At 44.1% G+C, this 22,105-nt stretch overlaps 1 protein-coding gene across 1 annotated transcript in view; it reads right to left on the reverse strand.

Moving 5' to 3' along the window:
• NAALAD2 (N-acetylated alpha-linked acidic dipeptidase 2) overlaps positions 1-22,105 on the reverse strand; it is a 1,042,620-nt gene that overhangs the window by 570,090 nt on the left and 450,425 nt on the right. The window contains exon 5 of the mRNA XM_069639397.1: positions 980-1,081. Coding sequence (XP_069495498.1) covers positions 980-1,081 — 102 coding nt within the window. The remainder of the gene's footprint in view (positions 1-979; positions 1,082-22,105) is intronic.

The following is a 22,105-nucleotide window of genomic DNA, read 5'->3' on the forward strand; positions in this document are numbered from 1 at the left end:
AAAGGGGCGAGGCTGCATTGGAAAGGGGCACATTATTCTGCAAGTGAGGCTTTGCCTGCTTAACTGCAATGAGCGTCCTTCAGTTGACACCACTGTGAATACGTTACTGGTGGTATGGGGAGGATAGGTCAGGGGCAACGTGCTCGCGTGCTCGCCTTGGAAGCAAGACGACTGGAGCGACACAGTTCCGATCCCCGAGTCTGCGCTTAGAAACCTCTGGGCATTAGGTTATTTACAATGCGCTTATCAGATCATATCATATCATGGGCAACCTGGCCACAAATGGGTAGACTCCCCATTAGGGCATTCAGCATCCTCATGCAATATTGCTTGGATCTGCTAAGAAAACATTCAAGGAATGATGGTTGTGATACAGCAGTAGAATGCTTACTTTTATTAAATTATACAATACTTGAAGGGGGCATTATGTGAACAAATGCTGTTGTTGCATTCACTAGCTGTCCCCATAGAGTGAAGTGTAACCGAGGACTAAGACAGACAATTAGAACATTGATCTGTAAAGGTCATGCTAGGGATGGGAATGGATACATTCAATAAAGAGCTTAAAGAACAACGCGGCAGTGCATAGTATGCTTTTCAGAATCTACTGCAGGAGGGGGTCAAAGTAAACTACAGAAACGGCCACGGGTGCTCTTAGAAGATGGTAGAAAATCCTAAGCACTGAAGCACATGTTCAGCTGCCCTTCACATTTTACATTTAAGGGGTTGATTAAAGTTTTCTATTTTCCAACTCAGTAACAGCGAATAAGTATTCATCATCAACTCAGAAATCTGATGAGAATCACTGTATAAACTGTCAAGGAGCTGCTCGTGCCTCTCTTCCAGGAACAAGACTAGCAGATTTACTTCTAAGAATTAAGAAAACTGAAACGTCATGGAGCCCTGGAGCGCGGTGGAAGCCACTTGCATAGAGGAGCATGCTGCAATCAGGAGAAGGGAGCATTCTTTTAATACTTACCTCTGGTACACCTTGTGCTGAAAAAGCATTGTATGGAGGCACCATATTTGAAATGTGTTCATAGCCCTGAGGTGGTGGCTCAAATAGGGAAGTGTTGAAGATCTATTGTTAAAAATAAAAAGACAAAATAAATACTTAATGAAATGGTAAGGAAAGAATACACAGTAGCACCAGAACATTACAACATTTTTTTATTTATTCATATTTTTAAAGCGCATAATCAGCCCAAGGGCATAGTGACGCTGTTACATAAAAAACATTGGTCTGGTTACAGAAGAAGGCATAAATGGTTACAAGGCAATTTGTTTTGCAAAATCATAATTGGTTACATGGCATTAAGTACATACATCATAGTGGAACAATTGAGGGTCATGAGTGAGAGGGCAGTGATAGGCTATGCGAATAGTATGGTTTTGAGGGATTTGCGAAAGGAGTACAGAGAGGCTTCAGCTCAGAGAGTTGGGGAGGGCGTTCCAAAGTTTAGGTGCTATGTGTGGGAAGCTAATGCCGCCAGCTTTGGCTCTTCTTATAGTAGGAACTTGGAGTTGGTTGGCATGGTGGCTTCTTTTGGGACGTAGGGAAGAATTCTTGGTTATGGTTTCTGATAAGTAGGGAGGTGCCGTGTGATTGATGCATTTGTGTGTGAGGGTGAGTATTTTAAAGTCGATTCTTTCCTTGACTGGGAGCCAATGTGCATTTCTTCGGGCCTGTGACACATGGTCAAATTTGGGAATGTGCAGTGCAGCACAGCGCGCATTGTTTTGCACTATTTGGAGCCTGTTTAGGTTTTTGGTAGATGTGCCAGCTAAGAGGGCGTTGCAGTAGTCCAGTCTGGCCCCTATGGTGGCTTTGGCGATGGAGAGGCAGTTAGGTGAGGTAAGGTATGGTTTTAAGGCATAGATGAGTTTGGTAGTCAGTGCGGAAGCCGAAGAGATGGCGCTAACTTATCTTTTCATGGAGAGTGTGGCATCTAGGTAAACTCCTAGAGTCTTCATGGCAGTGGAGACAGGTATGTTGGTGCTGTCAATGGTCATGTGTGAATAATCTTTGCTAACCTTGGTTAGAGTTGCGCTAGGGGCTAGGATGATCTCAGTTTTGTTGCCGTTAAGGCAAAGACCATTGATCGCCATCCAAGTTTGGATAGTGGTGTAAATGTTGAGTAGAGCTTTTGGGTCTTGGTCATAGTCTCCGGTGAGGGGAAGGAGTACTTGTGTTTCGTCGGCATAGTTAGTGTACGCTATGCCAAGAGAGTCCAGTAAGTCAAAGAGGGGTTTGCTGAAAAGGTTGTAGAGGGTCAGCGCGGTGCATGACCCTTGTGGGACTCCACAACTGATGGAGGTTGGGGGGGGGCGTTGGCCTGGTCAGAGTACACTTTCATGGCCCTACCTTCTAGAAATGATGTGATCCATGTGGTTGCTTTGTGAGAGAAGTGAGCTGTATTGAATAGGTGAGAGGTGAGGATGCCATGGTCCACAAGGTCAAATGCTGCGGACAGGTCGAGCAGTAGCAAGAGAGCAGGTTTGCCTGTTCCATTATTTTGGTGATTTGATTCTTTAAATCTAGGCCAGTTTCCGTCCCCTGGCCTTTACAGAATCCCGATTGTCTTTTACCTAAAATAGCATAGGTTTGCAGGTAATGTTGGATTTGGTTATGGGCGGCTTTCTCTAAGATTTTGAGGAGGAAGCGGACGGTGGTGATGGGTGATAATCATCATTAGGGGAGGTGGGATCAAGGGAGGGTTTTTTTTTTTTTTCTTTTTTTTTTTTTTTTGTGGGCGAACCCAAGCTTCTTTTAGGCATTGTGGTATGGTTCCAGAGGAGAATGAGGCATTGATGAATGCTGTGATGGGGGCGAGTGCTTCTGAGCACTCTTTGATGATGGTGGGTGGGCAGATATCCCCTTTGCATGTAGATGGTGTGATGTTTTTGGAGGAGGTCGGAGAGACTTCTAGCTCAGTGACTTCTTTGAAAGCAAAGAAGGGTATTTGCGGGTGAGGATTGTGAGTCGAGGGGGAGGGAGGACTGTAGTGTGTATTGAGGGTTTTACGTTGGGAGGCTATTTTATCTTGGAGCGTTTTAACTTTGTTAAGTAGGGCAGTCTGGATGCCTGTGCACCATGCTTCGTCCTTGATGTTTTCATCAGGACTGGGAGCGGGAGAGGCGAGTTCTTTGAATATGGAGAATATGTCTCTTGTTTTAGTGCTGGCTTTGGTAATTCTCTGGTTGTAGGATTCGGATTTGGCTTGGAATATGGCGTTTTTGTAGGTCTGCGAAATTTCTTTGAATTCATTGAGAGAGGATTGGTTGGGTGTTAATTGCCAACTAGATAGTGCATTTCGTTTCCTGTTGCGCAGAGTAGATAGCTCTTCTAGAGGGTTTCAGTTTCAGCGAGCCAGGTGCTGTCTTGGTTAAATGGATGTTTGAGTTCAGGGATATCGAGAAGAGGAGCGAGGTTGGTAGCAGTGAGTTTTTTTAGAGCTTCTCACTTTGGCAGGGGGAGGCATGAGTAAGGGTTTTGTGGTGGGTGTGGTGGGAATGGCGAATTGAATGTAGTGGTGGTCCGTCCAGGGAAGGGCTGTGATGGAGGTGATGGTGGATGAGCAGCTGTGATCTGCAATCGAGTCAATGGGTCGACCTTTGCAGTGAGTTGGAGTGGTGATTTTGTGTTCATACCCCAAGTGTGAGAGTTCTTTAGCTAGGTTTGCGGCAGCCTTATCCTTGGGGTCAGTTAAGCCAAGGTTAAGGTCACAGTAGGATGGTTTTGGTAGAACCTTTGAGGGTATTACCTATGATTTGGAGGAGTTGCTTCTGATATTCAGGGTTGATCCTGGTGGTCTGTAAGTGATTATGATGTTTATAGTGCAGTTTGGGGAGAGAGCTAGTTTGGCAGTGAGAAGATCAGCATTGTTGTCCCACTGTTGGTTGCACATTCTAATGGCAAGGGTGTTTTTGAACATGAGGGCGACGCCACCACCTTTAGAGGTCATGCGGCCTTGTCTAAGGATAGTATAATCTTGAGAGAGGGCGAGGTGGATGGATGGGTTGGATGCTTCATGGAGCCAGGTTTCGGATATCGCTAGTTTGTGGGAGTTGATGAGGTCATTAATCTCAATGGCATGGGCATGGATGGAGCGAGCATTAATGAGTGCGCATTTTAGGTCTAGGTTGGCTGGTGATGGAGTATGAGTGCTGATGATGGAGGTCAGAGTGGAGGTAGATGCGTGTATGAGAGTGGGAGAGGTTGGGCTGTAGTGGGTGCAGAGTGGTAGGGGATTTATGTATAGGGAGGTGTGTGTGAGAGTATGGTGTGTGAGTACGAGAGCTGAGCCTGAGGTTTGTAAGGTGAGTGGATTGTGAAGTGTTGCGGTGAAAGGAGAGACTTGGTGCGTGTTCTTAGTCTACAGAACCTAAGGTGGTGATCAAGTGGGTCAGTGGCAAAGAGATTGAATGTGGCCTGTGCTATTGTGGATGGTGCAGAGTGCATGATGTCTGGTAGTGGTGTGGGGTCTGGGTGAGCAGGCAGCATGCTGCAGGTGGCCCAGAGAGAGAGAGTAATGAGAAAGATGGAGTAGAGGGAGAGGAGAGGTGTAGGCGCTGTGTAGTGGGTGCCAGTGGGATGCATTTGTGTAACAGGTATGGTGTGGCGCTACTGCAGAACTAATTAAGCAAGATGAATAGCATAGTGTTCAGTGCGCTAGTTCAGTTGGACTCTATAGTCTGAGAGGCTGCCAGTGGTAGGCGCAATCAATGGTCTGGGGCCTGAGGCTGGCAACGGTGGATACAATCAACAATGGTTGCTAGGGCTAACAGTGGAGAACAGATCAATGCAGCGCTAGACACAAATGAAGGCCGGTAGGGCTGGCAGTGGTGAAAATAGTCAATGTGTGCTGTAGCCGAGTGTTGACAGGCAGTTATTCAGTTGGTTGCTCGAGGGAGAGGAGGGAGCAATGGCAGAGGACACCTGCGCCGGAGGGTAGTGGGAGTTGCTTTAAAAAGCTTGCTGCCAGCTATATGGAACTAAGCAGGGACAATAGTGAGACAGGCTCCAGGAGCGTTTGTACTCACCTATGCCACTAGGTGTGTCTGTGTGCGAACGGGCAGCATGGCGGCTCCTAGCGCCTGTAGCGCTCTGTCAGCTCAGTCAGCTGTTGGCCTTCTTCCTGGGCCTTACTCCGCACGCCGGCTTCTGCCTGACAGTGATTGGGCGTGAGTAATGTGGATAGGCTGTGCCAATGGGGAGATGCCTGGACCCTAGAGACAGGGCCAGGCTGATCAAAGCATCACAGCGGTGGCCATCTTAGAAGAGGGACACATCTTGGAAATTCGGTCGGTGATCGATCGCAGAGCGGAAAGGCACCGCAATTGATGTCAAATAAAGAGGGGCAAAGTGGCAGAGAGCCCTTGCTGATCCGGAGGCTGGTGGTGGTAGGGGGGTAGGCAGTGGGCATAGAGAGGATGCTTGCCTGCACGTATAGTGCCTGGCCTTACCTCTACCTCCCAGAGCTTTATGTATGGATCCTGCTGGTGGGCACCTGCAACACGAGGCAGGGCCGGGAGCTCCCAAACATAAACATGGTATGTTCTCAAATACCAATATATTTGCACTCAGGCTGATTAAAGCTACTCCGTGTTCCGACAAATACAAACCCTCTGCGTACCCAAACAACCTTGCCTACAATTGTCCTGTCTACCTTTGCCCCAACTCCTCTAAAGTCCCTCCAATTGGGCTTCTGTAGCAATCACTCTACTGAAATGGCACTGACCCACTGTGCACCACTTCAAGTTCTCCTCAAACCTCATCAGCCTGTCTATAGCCTTAGCCTGGTTGACAACTCCTCACTCAGTCGTCCCTTTTGCACCTCAGCTTCCATGAAACTGCATTGCCCTAGACTGTCCCTACCCTGTGATCCATCATTTACCGCCTCTTGGAACACAAGTCCATCCAGCCCCTGCCACCTCCTCATAGGAGTCCCTCAACGCTCTGTCGAGTACTCTCTACCCTTCATCCACTGCAGCTCATCTCTTGTAAAATCCATTATTCTTCGAGCTCTTCTTACCACCAGTCTGTAGAGGATACTTTCCTACCCGTGTCTCGGGAGGATAGCTTATAGGCAGCAGGCTCGTCTTGGAAGCAAAACAACGCAGAGCAACACAGGTTCGATCCCTGGGTCCGCGCTTAGAAACCTCTGGGTATTAAGCACGTTATAAATAACCAACTACAATTTACGTGTGACACTATTCTTTCCTCAACATCGCCTCTATCTGTCATTGGATGACACGGTCTTATGTTTAATACTTCTAAGACCGAAGGATTCGACCCCCCTGGCTCACTGGACTCCACCCCTACTTCCCTCGGCATGTTAGCCACATAAGCCGAACCTGTTGCCTCCCAGTCCTAAATAATAATGAAAAGAACTCCATGCTAATACAACAAACTCACAGCAGACTATACTTGCATATCAAACTATCCCAGTGTTGCAAATCAATAGAACATTCAGCCAACCCTTGCTTGCATTCCCTTATCTGAAGCTCCCATCTTAATTGAAAAGAAAAACTGCGAGACTCGAGTTTCTACTGACAGCACGCAAGTAACCAAATGCAATGTAACAGTTTGAACAGCTCCATGATCAGATGTTTAAAAGTCCAATATGTTTACATGTCGAATAACAAAGATGAACTCCTTTGCTCAACAAGTCAATTCGCCTAGCATTTGATATTTATCTTAACTATCATATGATTGCACTTGAGTTTTAGTAAGTTTTATTATGTTAGAAATGTATAAATATGTAACATACGTTATTTTTTATTAGTCTATTATGTTATAAATGTATGAATTTGTGCTGAAAATGTGATTAATTCAGCTGAAACAAGAAAAAAAAATATTTAAAACATCAAAATAAATAAATAAAACTGCTGCACAAACTATCAGTTTAATTGTGCTCTACACGTTGCCATGCAAATACTACAGACAGCTCAGGTTATGCAATGTCACCTGTAAGCAGTTCATAGTTGGTGCTTTCTTGGCATTCTGGTACCTGTAGTTCTGAACTTCTAAAAGGAAAACACATACTCTATGGGTGCAACCATGCAAAGAGACAAACATGGCAAGGATACAGTGTGGGGAAATCTGTGCTCCAAAACCATTAGAGTAAACCTGAGTAGTGGGAAAGTAGCTAAATCTCTGAGAAAGTTAATTGCTGTTGACCGAACAGCCAGGGCTGGACAGAGGTGTCAGACATGCATGTCATCGGGCTATTCAGCAGCACTTCAAGCTTAAATGGAATTATGTCCCCTCTGCATAGCTCATATCTAAACCCATTGAAACTCAAGACATGCTCCCCACCTAACATGAGTACAGGTGATCTGCTCCCCCACTCACTTCACCTCTGGTTTCCTCACCTGGTTGCTTGTAGATCCCTTGCCCACCTCCCTGTCCTCCATGGTTAGCCTCCCGCTCTGTTGTATCTCTGCATACCTCACTGTGTACTTCCCCTATGAATTGTAAAATTGCGGTGCTGCCAGAAGCTAGGCCAGTGCAGAACAGCAGCAACAATGCAGATGAAAAACAGTTTGTTTTTCGCAGGTGGGGCCCAGTTGAAGTCTATGGAGCAATACAGGCTTGCCATGATTGTGAACTAAGACCAGAGTGTGCAAATATTTTCAAATGCAGGCGAGTAGAGTGGTTAGGAGCTATATCAGGATGTCCCAATGGAGTCCTGGCCTCCAGCCCTATTTCACACTGTACAAGACAGTCAGAGCATCCCATCTTCCATTTGACAATGCCGTGGGTCTGGCTCTGCAGGTTCTCAGCAAGTAGAGTAAGACAACAGTGCCCATTAGATTGTCAACCTTACTGGCCTTCAAGGTGTTTTTACTCAGAAGATACTCTTCATGTAGACTACTATTATTCTTCTGAACAATCCGGGTTATATCTCTTCACCACACTGGTAAATCTCCTCGCAATTACACCCCTAAAGTTTCCTGCTAAACTACACACCTTGCACTGTAACCCAAGGGAGTGGGATATGAATACTTTGTTTTCCCATGAGCAAAAGGGATTGGATCTACCAGATGACAGTTCGCAGGAGTATAGTCACAGCATTTGCGCATATTATGAACAGGTCACAGTTGTTATTCTCTCTGTATGGCACCAATAGGTGCTACAATTACTTGACATAACCGGTTGAAATCTGCAGCTAAAACCCATTGAGCTGTGTTGTTCCGATAGTCCTGTATGTTAAGGACTATGCTGTAGTATGCACCTGAACACAGCACTCGCTAAATGATATGTAGAGGTATGGGTTTTTTTCACCAAGTTACATTACTCATGGTAAATCAGTTTATGTTGCTGATTCAATGTATACAGTTGCATTTGCTCTGTGCATTGTAATATGGAAACTGCCTAATACAGCTTTTTTGCTGGATTGCCTTGAAATAAATGCCCAGATCCACATTGGTCTTTGTTCCCTTTTGCACTTTCAAATGGAATCCCACCTTTTTTATCGTTCAGTTTATTTACCACGTGATAGGATGCTTTGCAAGTGAGCTTTATTGAACACAGTACTATGTAGCTTTTGAAGAACAACTGTGCAGAAAGCATTGAACATGGATGTCAAACTAAAGATGGGAGATCTAAGGGGGGGGCACAAGTATGGCTATATTTCCCATAGAAATACTGCCATACCCTTTTATTGTTATTGCCACTCCTACCGGTGGTTCATTTGGCAGATTACCAGTGGCAGTAAGAGCGTGTTCGGCCCTATTCAAGAAATTACTACACGTGGTAATTAGATCTGTGGTAATTCCTCCAGCCAAGAGCTTGAGGTTTTTCCTCTACCTCCACATTCGTAGTATGCCAGTGTAGTAAAAGTGGAAGTTATTCCATACTCAATTCTTCCCCTCTACCACATTCTGATCGACCCTCCCACCCCCCTCCTCCTCAATAGCCTACTGCCCGAAATACAAACTATAGAACCAGAGAGCTGGCCAGAATTTCCAACTTCGCCCCTTGACCAAAGTATGTATGCCTGGAAAATCACTTCACATCAAAGTGCTTTATTATTCTTATCTGCCAAAATGGTCATTTCCATGGAGTGATAAGTTTAGGTATGGACTAGACAAGCTCACTACTGCATGGCTTTACAGGCGCGAGAGCTTCTGCATATATAAAGTATTGACCACTTATATATTTCAGTCCCCGAGTTTATAATACTCATAGCTACATCCACTTTGATCCATAGTTCTCTCCTCGAAGATGAACTGGAAGAAATGATACAATGCTAGTGATGTGGGTGTGTGATGGTTGGGGCGGCGGTTTGAGAGCGCAAAGGAGAATTTCGTTGAGGAGTGATGAAGGGATGTGATTAGGCCTGTGATACACCCTGCACATGTTAGGCATCACCAAAAAAGATCAGAAGACAGCAGTAACATGTTTCTGCTAGAAGTACACAGTAAAGGGCCAGTTACTATTTTGCCACGCTTTCCTTTTCAGTTTTCTCCACCACGAGTCGTGTTGGGAAAAACTCAGAACCCCCAACCCACCAACACCGCCCCCCACCCCCGTATTATGGACTAAGCTAGACCACCGATCACCGTTTTAACTGTGTTAGCAATGTGGTTGGCAGACATTTTGACTTGGAATTGATGAAAATACTAGTTATTATAATGTTAAAGAATGCACAGTTCGCAGAGCTTCTATGCATTTAATGCAAAATCTTCACCTTCTTCACAGTGTGAACATGGTATTTCTAACTGGCGAGGCGTGAGAAGAAAGCGCCAGACTAAGTTCACACAATAACAGAATACAACTGCAATGCATTTAATGGTTATACATAATGCCACAAGAAAATGACAATGCGTATTCTCCATCAGAAGTTGTTTACTGGTGCTTTGTTACCAATAATGTTGCAATAGTCTGATGGTGATCTCTTAATTTTAGGGAAATTGTAGTAAGCCAAATTAAAATCTGATCTGGCCATGTCAACCATTCAATCGTCAAACAGGGCTCACAAAAAAGAAAAGAACATACAAAAATCACTGACAAAGCAAACAGTTGTAGCTTTTGTGTAGGCATGGGAAAGACCTTTTCCAGGCACTGACATAATGGTACTAACTACCTGGCCATTAGTTAGCAACAACTGACAATGGGTTAGTAACTTGGCATATTATGGCAAATGGCCAGCTAATGCCTCGTCTGGTGTCTTTGCCAATGCTTTATTTTTTAAAGATTACTTCAGTGCATGGAACTGATGTAAAGACAAATATATCACCTATAAATGAAGTGGCTGAAGGCACACTTGGTAAATACATGTGTATTACACCTAGAGCTGGTTTCCAGCAGCGATTAAGCATTAACTTTTAGGAGGCTGCTTAGAATCAACATCGGCATCGCCTTAAAAGCACCACACCAGCTCAAATAGAACTCAGGTGCTCGGAGAGATGCTCTCGAGAAAGAAGGATGAGAGCCCACGGCACAAGTGAGCCCACACAACGGAACGATCGGGCATCGCCAGAGCCTAATAGACGCCATCCAAGACTCCCATACGGAACCAGAACGAGGACCATCGCCAAAGCTCTTTAGAACTGGAAAGAGTGCCGCCGGGCCCCCAAAAAAACTAGATCATCACCATTGAACAAGATATCTCAGCAAAAAGAAAGGAGAAGCTAAATCCAGACAAGAAGCAACAAAATTCAAAGGAAGATGTCAACCGCTGGGATTGGTTGCCCAAAGCCTCATCAACAAAACACAGATTTTAGCAATTAAACAAAAGCCAGATAAACAAGGAGCACTGTGGCCAGTCACCGACTACGGAACCGACCATCAATTTAACTCTGGGTTCTTGGAACACCGGAGGTTTCTCCCACCAGATGAATTCCTCGGATGTCAACTTGGGATCTTCTGATATCTGGTGCTTCCAAGAAACTTGGATCCAAAACAAACCATCAATAGAGGGCTATGCAATCACCTTCTCATCAGCCTTGAGAGGAGCATTTGGCAGACCAAGAGCGGGACTACTGACAGCGTTGAGAATTGGATCCGACCTTCATTTCCTCAAAGTTATAAAGGCGGACCCACACATACTGGCAACCCTGATCCAACGGGGTAACAATCAACAAGGCGTAAGCAAACAAAAGAAAACGATCTACTTGCTGGTAAATCTATATTGGAACCCGATAGAAAGTGCTCTGTTGCACATTCTATCGAAAATCGAAAACATCCTGAAGGATGCCCTATCAAATGAACTAGTGGACAGCATAGTCATTTGTGGTGACTTAAATGTTAGGATCAAGAGGAACGGACAAGAAAACTGCCAAACAAAACCAAACACGCTACAACTCCCAGAAAACTCTCGAGAAAGAGGAATGAAATGGGCTAACCTTATGGATAATTACAACCTACATAATGCCCATTTCCTGGGCAAAGCTTCTCAGCCAGTTCTCCCGACTTGGGAACTAGCAGGAAGGTGTGCCACCTTAGATCACGTCTACCTGTCTAGAAACCTCCTGCCGTTGGTCACAGGCTTTGACATCATCAGAACACGCAACAGCGACCATAACCTTTTGAAAATGACATGGTCAACTCCATGCCTCAAAGCCCACGAAAGTGCAAGAACCTTGAGAACACCAACATGGAGACCTATGCTAACTCAACCCGCCTAAGGTTGAAAACCTCAACTGTTACGACACTAACCTCTAATTACTGTCAAGCAAAAGCATTGGACAACTCAAAAGAGGCCGGCCACCTCACGGATTACTGCCCACTACTTCAACCATACCAGATTAGAAAAACTGGCAACGGAAAAAAAGTAAAGACCCACCACCACAACAACGTAATCCTCAGAGAAAAAAGGCTGGTGATGAGACGAGCGTCAAGAATGGCCAGAAGGTTCCCCACACCCACCAACATTGAAACAGCCGGGACAGTTACCAAGGCCTATAAGAACTGGCTAAAAGATTTTAAAGTCCAGTTATATCAAGATGATTCCGAACAAATGCTGCGAGTGTTGGCCGGCAAGCAAACAAATTCATTCTGGTCACTAGTCAATTCTAAAAGCTCATCAAGTGAGGCCGCTTTAACATCCAGTGTCCCAGAAGAAGCCTGGATCACGCACTTTTCTGCCCTCTTTGGTTCATTGGGCAATGAGTCGAAACATGGGAAACATCGAAGCACCCGGTGGGGGCCATAGAGCCCGACCCAATCGGCATTGAAGCCAAAATTAAGAAACTCAAATCATCGCGAGCACCCGGCCCAGATGGCCTGTCAAACATGGACTTAAAATCTACCTCAAAAAGCTGGTCAATTCTGATAGCTGAAATCTTCGAATCATGTACAGCAACCAGATCCGTTCCGAAGTCTTGGAAAACAGCAAATGTTGTGCCTATTTACAAGTCAGGAGAGAGAAGCGATCCGAACAACTATTGCCCGATAGCACTCCTTGACTGTATCGGTAAACTTTTCGGATCCTTCCTACTGGATAACTTTAAAACCTGGGTGGCCTCTTCAAAAGGGTGGGACAACTTTCAAACAGGTTTCCGAAAAAACCTGAACACCATGGCAAACATATTCACCATCAACATTCTGAAGGCCAGAGTCCAGGATGGGGCGCCTCCCCTGTGAATGGCCTTCATTGATTTATCCAAAGCATTCGACAAAGTAAACAGAGAGAAACTTTGGATAAAACTTGCAAACTGGAATTGTCCCCTGTCTCTGCTAGATCCAATACAAGAACTTTACTCTGAAACATTGATGAGAGTGAGACTTAACGGCACAGGGTTACTCTCGTCTGCAATTGGAACATCTAGCGGAGTAAAGCAGGGATGCCCTCTGGCACCGGCACTTTACAACACCTATATTGGCAACTACCAACAGGCCGAAATGAACGTAAAAGCCTTCCTGCCCGCCTTAGGATCCAAAAAAGTCAGTAGATTGCTCTATGCTGACGATATCATCCTAATCGACCAAACAAAGATAGGGCTACAGCGAAAATTAGACAACCTGAACGAATACCTCCATACCAACGATCTGGAAAGCAAAGCAATGCAAACCAAAGTGATGCGACTGACAAAAGCGGCCAAACAAAAAACCTCAGAGGCATGGTGTTTCAACAACACCCGCCTCGAAGAGGTAGATGCCTTTAGATACCTGGGCACCATGTTCAGTAACAAACGGAACGAGCAACCCATGCTAGACCTCCTGACCAGCAAAAACAAAACCCTGTCAAACCAACTGATCATCATGGACAAAAAATGTGGCCGCTTTTCAATAAAAGCGGCAACAAACTTTTACAGGATGAAAGTAGTCCCAGCGCTCACTTATGGTATAGCGGCCATGTTCGGCATCCCAGACTCAACTTGGCCTAAATTGGAGGGCTCACTCTGGAAAAAAGTGCTCCGACTGCCCACTTCTATCCCAATTGCCTTCGTAAGAAGAGAACTTGGTCTCACCTCGCCCCAAGGAACAGTATCCATTAGTCTGATGTTCTACAGAGAAGTTAGATCATCCGTGGAGAAAATGTATATATTGATCCAAGAGGAAATTGAGAAAGGATCAAACAAAACGCTCAAACTCTGGCTAAAAAAAAATCAAACTCTCCTGAAATCAATAGGTAGCTCAGAGGAGGAGCTCTTGACAAACCCGAAAAGAACGACAAAAAAACTGAAAGACTCAGATTGGTGTGAGACTCAACAGATAGCAGCAAATTACAAATCTGTGGGCCACCTTCCGGCATTTGCCCAAAAACTAAACACTCCCATTAACTACCTATTGCAATTTCCGAGCAAGACACACCGCTCGACTTTTCTGAGAGCAAGATTGAATATTTTAAAGACCAATGAGGTCCTGAAAATCTGTGGTAAATCTGCATCGGACGTCTGTCGATTCTGTCTGAACCCAGACTCAGAGGAAAGCCTGAAACACTTGATTATTCATTGCCCAGGAACCATTGGTAACAGAGAAATCCACTTGGCCCACCTTTATTCAAACTTTTCAAGAATGGACGAGGACTACTGGTGGTCATACCTAATGAACGGGCTAAGTCGAAGACCGGTAATCGCAATGGTAAACTTTCTTCATAGTTTGGAGCTGGACGCCATCTGCGAGGGATTAGAAAGCCCTCCGCCCCCTAAAAGGACTTAGCCCCTTTGACAAGCATCTGGAACAAATGCACTCGGAAAAGGGACTTCTTCTCTTCTTTTGTAAAAACTGTTAACAGTTAAACACAATAAAAAAAATAAGAACTCAGGGTTATTTGGGAGGACCAGGTAGTGGGTGGGAACGGGCATAGGGACTAGCATGGCAATTGGTAGGAAAAAACAAAAAACACCCACAAACGTTGTCCTTCGTCATATCCCATCTTTCGCACATCTTTACTTCCCATGACAACATTTTCAGTTTCTAGGCAAGGTTTAAAACACCATATAATAGCCAAAACTAAAAAGTGGGCAATCCCCAAAAAATGTTTCCATGAAAAAGTGTCTCATGCCCAGGAAAGTGTAAAACATGTGGCAGTAGGAGTTACATTCTTTAAGGCTTGGATGGCTGTGCAACTTGTCAAATGTAGGAGGTGTGTATGGAGGGTGCAGGTTACCAGAAGGGCTGTCATTGCGTGAAGGCATAGACACACCCGCGGTTCACCAGCAAGGGGCTCCTGCACGAAACTAGTCCTGAATGAAAAAAGGATAAACTGATGAATGTTCCAGAGTTGGAACAAACAGTGGGATGGGGGGCAATAAACAACATTGAATGCTACATAGGTGGAATAATTGCAGACAGTATTCTGTATACAAAAGAAACTTAATACTGTACACTACCTTCACCTTTCATTGGTAAAGCCACACACAACAAGTTAAGACTTCACACACAGGATAATTCAAACAGTACAACTTTTTTTCCAGAACAGCCACTAGGAGTCACTGTTAACTATAAACTGCTTCCACACAATGAAAACACAGATTAAGAATATATGTACCCAAGAGTAGCTGTGCTGGGGATCTAATTAACTATCCAATTCCAAAACGAGCAGGTAACTTCTGAACCTCCAAGAACCTCATCATTCACCCCCAACGTGAATATTGAGGATCAGCGCCCATGGCTTATTTGCAATAATTTTACTAATTAACCATGTCTTTTACAGGCATACAGGAGTTATCTGAACAGTACTAAAGGGAGGGGAGGTGGTTGAGGTGAGGTCTGGTTGGGCCAAAGTCTAAGCTCCTCAGTGAGCATACAGCAGGCATGAACTTTGTTCTACTTAAAGTCCTTCCTGCAGAGTGGTAGAACTTACTTACTGGGATCCCCAGCGACTGGGAGTCCCTTTCTGCTGGCAAGGCGAGGTGAGGTGAAGGGCAAGTATAGCACCGTCCTTCTCCTTACAGATACCAGGGCTGTGCTTCACAGGACAGGCAGCAGTAGTAGTAGTAGTGGCAGTGTTCTTTCGGGATGTCAGGCTCACACAGTCGGAGGCGGGCTGCCACTCAGCAGGGGACAGCTTCCTCAGCAGAGGACCCACAAAAGTAACACAGTCTGGGTGCAAGATAGGACAGCACACGGGTCAAAAACAAGAAGCAATAGTGTTCCAGGGCAAGACCTATGTCACAACACAACTGAAAGCAGGTGCCGGCTCCCTGCAAGTGGGTATGTAAAGCACAGGGTGATGCAGCAACAGGTGCTTATGAAAGGGGCAGGATAAGCATGCCGGGGAATGACTCTGCTCCTCAAGGGTTTGGGAACATACCAAGAACAGATACGGGTGTACAGGTGGGGGTGGGGGGGAAAGTGGGGGGCCTCAGGAAGGATATTCCAAGTGCCAGGCCTGAGGCAAGGGTACCATAACTATACTTTGATGCATAGCATATGATTGGAAAGCTCGTGTAAAAACAGTATGAAGTCATATTATGTAAATTCAAACATGAATAAAAGTCACAGCGTTTTATGACCAAATAAAGCATATTAATTACAGCATGGGCAGATGCCATGTCCACCCCCAAGGTATGATAGAGCCAGGAGGAGGGGGCACCCTCCACCTTCCTCACGACCCAGGAAGTCTGCAAAGCAACTCAATGTTAAGTAAAGCCTAACAGTGGCAAGAAGATTGGTTTTCAACATCAGGGATCCATTTGAATGGACAAAAAAGCAAACAAGGAAAAGGTTGTGGCCTTGTACACTTGGTGTCTCAGAGGAGCTTCACTGTTCTGAGCCGAGTACAGTTCCACTAGTGTGGAAGTGATTGCCCATTGAAACACATTGCTGTCCATCCAAAGACATGGCTGCGCATATAGTGTAATGTACATTTAAAGCACATTCTCTGTCATCATTCTTCTTGTGAAAGCCATTACTGTCAGCATAAATGGTTCCTTTCTTACTTACTCTTAGACTGGTCATGCCATGGAGTGCCAGTACGGATAGTCTGAATCTGCAGAATGGCCTGGCCGGACAGGGTCTGGAGGCCCACACAGCACGGCCTCCATGTTGCGGACAAACTGTACCAACTGCACTTAGCAGGGGGCTTCAAACGGGTATCAGGAAAATGAACACATTGCACAAACACAACTGCCAAATTCATAATCTGGAATAGGTGTGTGAAGTGATGTCAGTAAATGTGTTAGTTTGTCGAAGATGTACCACTTGAAAGGATGTACACGCCCACAAAAGAGTAACTTGGTTTCACAAAATATTTCTATATGCATGAAAATGAATTTGTATGCCTAGGTAGTAGCTTGCTGTGAGAAAAGGACTACTGCTATGCATGAGTGCATGTATTCGTAGTGGATACAACTACTCACACTACTACTAAGGCAGCAGTGATGCAATCAAATCTTAACAGACACAGCCCGCCAGTTGTACTCCTTTGCTTTGTGGCAACATGGACAGAGGGCAGATTATACTCTTCTGGAAGGAGGTATGTGATCTAGCAAGGAAGCTTCCCAACAATATGCCCAAATGTTAAACAAAGGAGACTTTAATTAACCTAAAAGTACAATCTAAGCAAACCCAGTCCGCTTTGAAACACAATTTACTTGATGATTAAGCACCTTACAAATGCACAATAAAATAAAATAAAAAATAAAGTAAAATTACAAAATAAGCAGACTTTAAGATGAGCGTTTAAGGTAGGCCAGGGGGGCAGAACCACCAAGAATGCATTTTGGGCTTTTTTTCGATATCTGTATCAAGACAGGCACCTAGGGACATTATGAGTCAAGTCAGTTGTTCCCAATGGATCAAGTGAATTGGGAGAGTGTAGTCGGTTTGAGTAAGTTCAGCAACGCAGTCCTGCAGCGATAAACTGCTCGAATTAGGTGAACCGCCATTTGATGGTAGAGTCAAGCCTTGAAGTGGCAGAGTTGGTTCATCTAGGTTCAATTAGGCGATATAGCTCTTCTGTGGTGATGCCGGCAAGCGATGTTCAAGATAGTAGCTCGATGGATCAGATTGAAAAGCGTTGCGAATCAAAAGAATGCTGCAGTTGCTTGAAGCAGCTCGAAAAAACGACTTGACAACCACCAAGCCGGCTTGAAAGCAGTCAAGCCAACTCAAATAGGATTGAAGCTGGAAAACGGTGCCATAGCTGCTCCTTGAACTCTGGTTGCTAAGGCAATCCGTCCAGGGGCAAAGTGAGTTGGGTCCTTTTTCTGCATTCCTACCATAAAGAGAGCTCTTACAGGGGCTATAACCTCCAGTGAACATTGGCATTGGTCGCAGATGCATGCAGACCATTTTCCAGAGTATTCCTTTGGGAGGGGTATGGAAAAAGGGGTTGCTCCTTTCTTGGAACTCTTTGTCTTAACCTCTACTGAAGAGTACTTTGAGGTGGAATGTACCCTCAGTAAAGTTCCCTGTTAAATAGTCCTTCAAAAAGCCCACAAAAGACTCCACTAAGGGGGTTGGGGGTGGGCTGACCCTGATAAAAAAAGGCTATATGCTGGAGTGGATTAGCCCCCTTATAGCCTTCTGTAGGAGCCCAATCATAACTGCTGTGCGCAGAGTTTTTGGCCTTGTAACTTTATACCCAGAGCGAGTTCTTTATCTGTAGGAAGTGGGGGCAAGAGGGCAGAAAATATGTGACTGGTATAGGAAATACCAAGATGGTGGAACCACTCTCTTCCTGGTCACTTCCCTCCTGAGCCGCTCTAACCCCTCACCCCCTCTTCATCTGTTGTCCATCCATGGATCTTCAGTAATTACTATCCTAATGGGAGCTCTCTATTGACCTGTAGCAGCACTGGTTCCACGCTAATTCACTGGAGACATTTAAAGTCCTCTAGATAAGGCGACAAGCCTTCACAGAGAGATCAAAACAAGGGTTTCATGGGCCTGCCCAAATTGCTTGTTTTGATTTAAAACTAGTCCCTGGCAGCTATTACACATAAGGCCTGTCAGGGAAAGAAGTCACTAGCAAGAAAGTGGACAATAAAGATACTTCATGGAGCATTCTCCCGGCAATATTCTCTTCTTTCCCCTTTGAAATTATCGCTGTGCTTTCTGTTTAATATGTTTATCTTAGCCTCTAGTCTCCTTTGGAAGGTCTATGCATTTTCATTCATCCTACAACAGTGTCTATGTGGAGCGCTGGATCATCTGCAGCTGTCTAGTTTCTCCATGCCATTGCCACAACATAAATCTGTTCACCAAGTTGGTCATTTTAACATTAGATTTCAAGTTCACTTTTCTGACTCATGAATTGGGGTATGAGCCCCTTGATTCCTATGTCCAACTGCGCAGATCTGGTAAGAGGGAAAGTCAAAGCATTATCATCCAGTAGTCGCAAAAAGGGTGAATTTCAGCTAATGAAAAATATATTCATTCGTCTGTACCTGTTCAGATCAGGCACTGGGGAGGAGTGTGCTATACACAAAAGGATGAGCTCTACCACTTCAATAATAAATAAACTCTTGCGATAGTAACAGTGTAATCTTTAGCTGCTGCCCTCTGTTTTAACCCCTTGAATATAGAAATGCATCCTATTATTTTTGGTAAATTCACCATAACAGGACACTTTGGAATGTCATTGTGAAATGCGCTCTCAACACCCATGTTCTTACTCGGTGCCTATGAATAAATACATTACTATTAACAGCCAATGACTGGCACAAATAGATTAACAGGGTTCAACTTGAGCATAATTTGTGGTAGGACATCGCACCAGAGAAATGGGGTAGTCATCTTTGTGATGAAGGCAATGTGCACATTCTAAAGATTAAGAATTCAAAAATAATTGAGCAACAATGAATCAGGGTTTTCAATGACCAATCCTTCATGATTTGCCTCAATCAGGAGTAAAGGGAATGGTGCTCAGTGGTAGTGGTAAATATGAGATGTCAGGTTTACCCTGCCATCACTTCAGCACTGTTTGACATTACAAAACTAGTCCGGGGTTGTTTTTCTTTTTGACTTTTTGTCACAAAGAAAAGAACTTCAAGGCTGGGTGCACGCCTACACCTTGGCTACATGAACGATAAGACTATTTACAGGCCTCCAGATAAGGGTCATACCTGCCTTTTTATGCATGAGAATCTTGTGAATATGACCGCTTTATTATTTTCCTACGTACATTCACACACAAGTTTGGAGTAGAGGGCAGTGCAAAAGTCGGGTTACTTGACAGAAACCAGAACGCTTCTTTTGATGTTTATCTACATGGATGTCATTGCAAGCCATGGAGAAAAGCCTCAGAAACTCAATGTATTTCTCTGAAGCGTTTCAAAAAAAGAAGCTGCACACCAAGATAAAAGGAATTGTTTCTTTTCGTTCAGCTTCTGTGTTGTGTGTAGATGCTCATGGAGCAAACAGAAGCTCTGTGCATATTATTTTTCCTAGCATATTAAGATTGTAAAATTAATAAAAGTTGCAATTTAGAATTAATTTTTTGTAACAAATTATGCTTTTTTCCCCAGTGAAAGCAAAGCAGTATTGCACATTTTTCTTTTCAGAGTTCCTGTGCTGTGTATATAATCATGCAGAGGCAGATAATTTTTACTCTAATTTAATTTACACTCCAATTATAAAAACAGTGTGCAAAGACTAGTATGCACAGACTAGTTTACATCCATTAAACCTTGCAGTCAATGGGGTACATTTATTTTAATTTGATTTAAATTGTTTTTTATACCACGCTTAATACCAGAGTTCGGTTTGTATGCGCGTATCCAGGATTCAAACCTCTGTTGCTCTGCGTGGTCTTGCATCCAAGAACAGAACTTAGCCCTTGCGCTATCCTCCGTTCACAATCATTACTATAAATGGTCAGTGGCAGCAGAGTCTTTGCTCAAGGGTGAGTGGCAATCACAGATGTTATAGCCTCTCAAATCTTCAAGACTACAATTAAAAAATCCAAAACCTGACTCAAGGAAGTGCAAGCACTGTTAAAAAACAAACAAATGAAAGTTAGAGTTTTAATTGAATTAGAAACCCAGCAAAGCCTGTCCCTGTGATAATGAAGAGAGGTATTTAACTTTATGTAGCGTTTCATAGATGGTTCGTCCAACATCTAGGCACTGCGATTATTATACCTCAGTCGATTCTCAGTTCACCAACCTCTGAAGCATGCTTGCCAATAAAATGGCTTAGCCGGTTGAGTGCTTGTTGTGATCTGTGCATAATCTATAGGTTGCAGGTTTGAATCCGAGCAAGGCCAACTCAGCCTTTCATCCTTTCGAGGTAGATAAAGGAGTACCAACTTCGGTTTGGTGATTATTGTGATAAATATGTTCTATGTACAGCATTTTACTAAAAGCACTATATAAACAACAATTTTACCATGAGATTGGGTATAGAATTTAGCATGGAATCCTTGCCTCTTGCACTGTTGCATCATAACATTGGCATACCCTTAGGTAGTAATAGCTCCAGGAAATGAGGACTTTCATTAAACATAAACATACAATTCTGCCATCGAACCTCAAAACACAGAATACAATTCATGTTTGCTTTACTATGTAATTGGCTAGTTTTTTGTGTTTTCAGCACTTACTATATACAGGAGAGCTCAAATGGCCAGACCTTAGAGAAATAATGAAAGGTGTATTCTGTCACAATGCAAAAAGCTGCCGCATGGTGGTGATTTCCATACAGTTCTTGCACACGTCGACTGGAACTCACATACATTGTTTGTAAAGGTGAAAAGACATGTGTACTCTCTTGAAATCACATTTACTCAGAGTTTTAAAATATGGAGTAAAATACTCCCACCTCAAAATCTTATCTGGAGCACTATTTATCCATATTTTGGATAAACATGGACATTTGGGAAAAACATGGAGCCAGGGTGGGAAGGGTAGCCTTATCCACCCTCCTACCCATCATATCAGGAGCCTTGTGTCACGATTTTGATTGAAGATACTTCTGTGCCATTGTGTGATTAGCTGGTTGGGCACCAGATAACTATTCCTGCATGAGAGGGTTTCAAGAAAAATGGTTGAGCGTTCTGTTCAATTTTGATCTTTCTGCCGCCCCCTCACACTCCTGACAATAGGATGGACTGGATTACTGCACCAGGAATTAGGCAGCAGAGATAGGAGAAGCAATAGTACAGTATAGCATGCCAGGCAGAGGAATTCACTACTGCACTGAACACCTTCTTGTAATTGATGCAGAGTTGTAAGATCCATTTACTGATTTGGAATTCTGGATCATTAGCTTGCATTTGAGGACTGTGAACATGGGCTGGCCAACCATGCTTACAGAGATATTGTGCAACCTTAACACTGACCTCTGCACATCATTTAGAATGTACACATTTGAAAACTATGGTCCTGAAGGAAACCCTAGCATGTTAATGCCCCTCATATTCAACAACGAATTATAAATTCGTTAGTGGTCAACAAATAGGATATAGCCAACCAAGTTGCTCAGCAGCTAGAGTGAAGCAGGAGGAGTCCATGAATAGAGCTCCCGATCGAGAGAGCTGTCCCCGCTCTATGCAAGCGCATATACAGTTGAAGGGGGTTATGGGTACTCACCTACAATTTACCATACATAGGTCACCAAAAATTACCAATTACCTTAATTGTCCCATGTGGATGACATGTTTCAGATGTGATGGACCCAGTGTTTACTAAATCATCTGATTGATGGGTATACAACCTATATGGATAATACAAATGTGAAGGTAAATGCCCAGAAATCAACCGT

The sequence above is a fragment of the Ambystoma mexicanum genome, chromosome 7q, assembly GCF_040938575.1.
Source record: "Ambystoma mexicanum isolate Mex_15411 chromosome 7q, UKY_AmexF1_1, whole genome shotgun sequence".
Taxonomy (NCBI): domain Eukaryota; kingdom Metazoa; phylum Chordata; class Amphibia; order Caudata; family Ambystomatidae; genus Ambystoma; species Ambystoma mexicanum.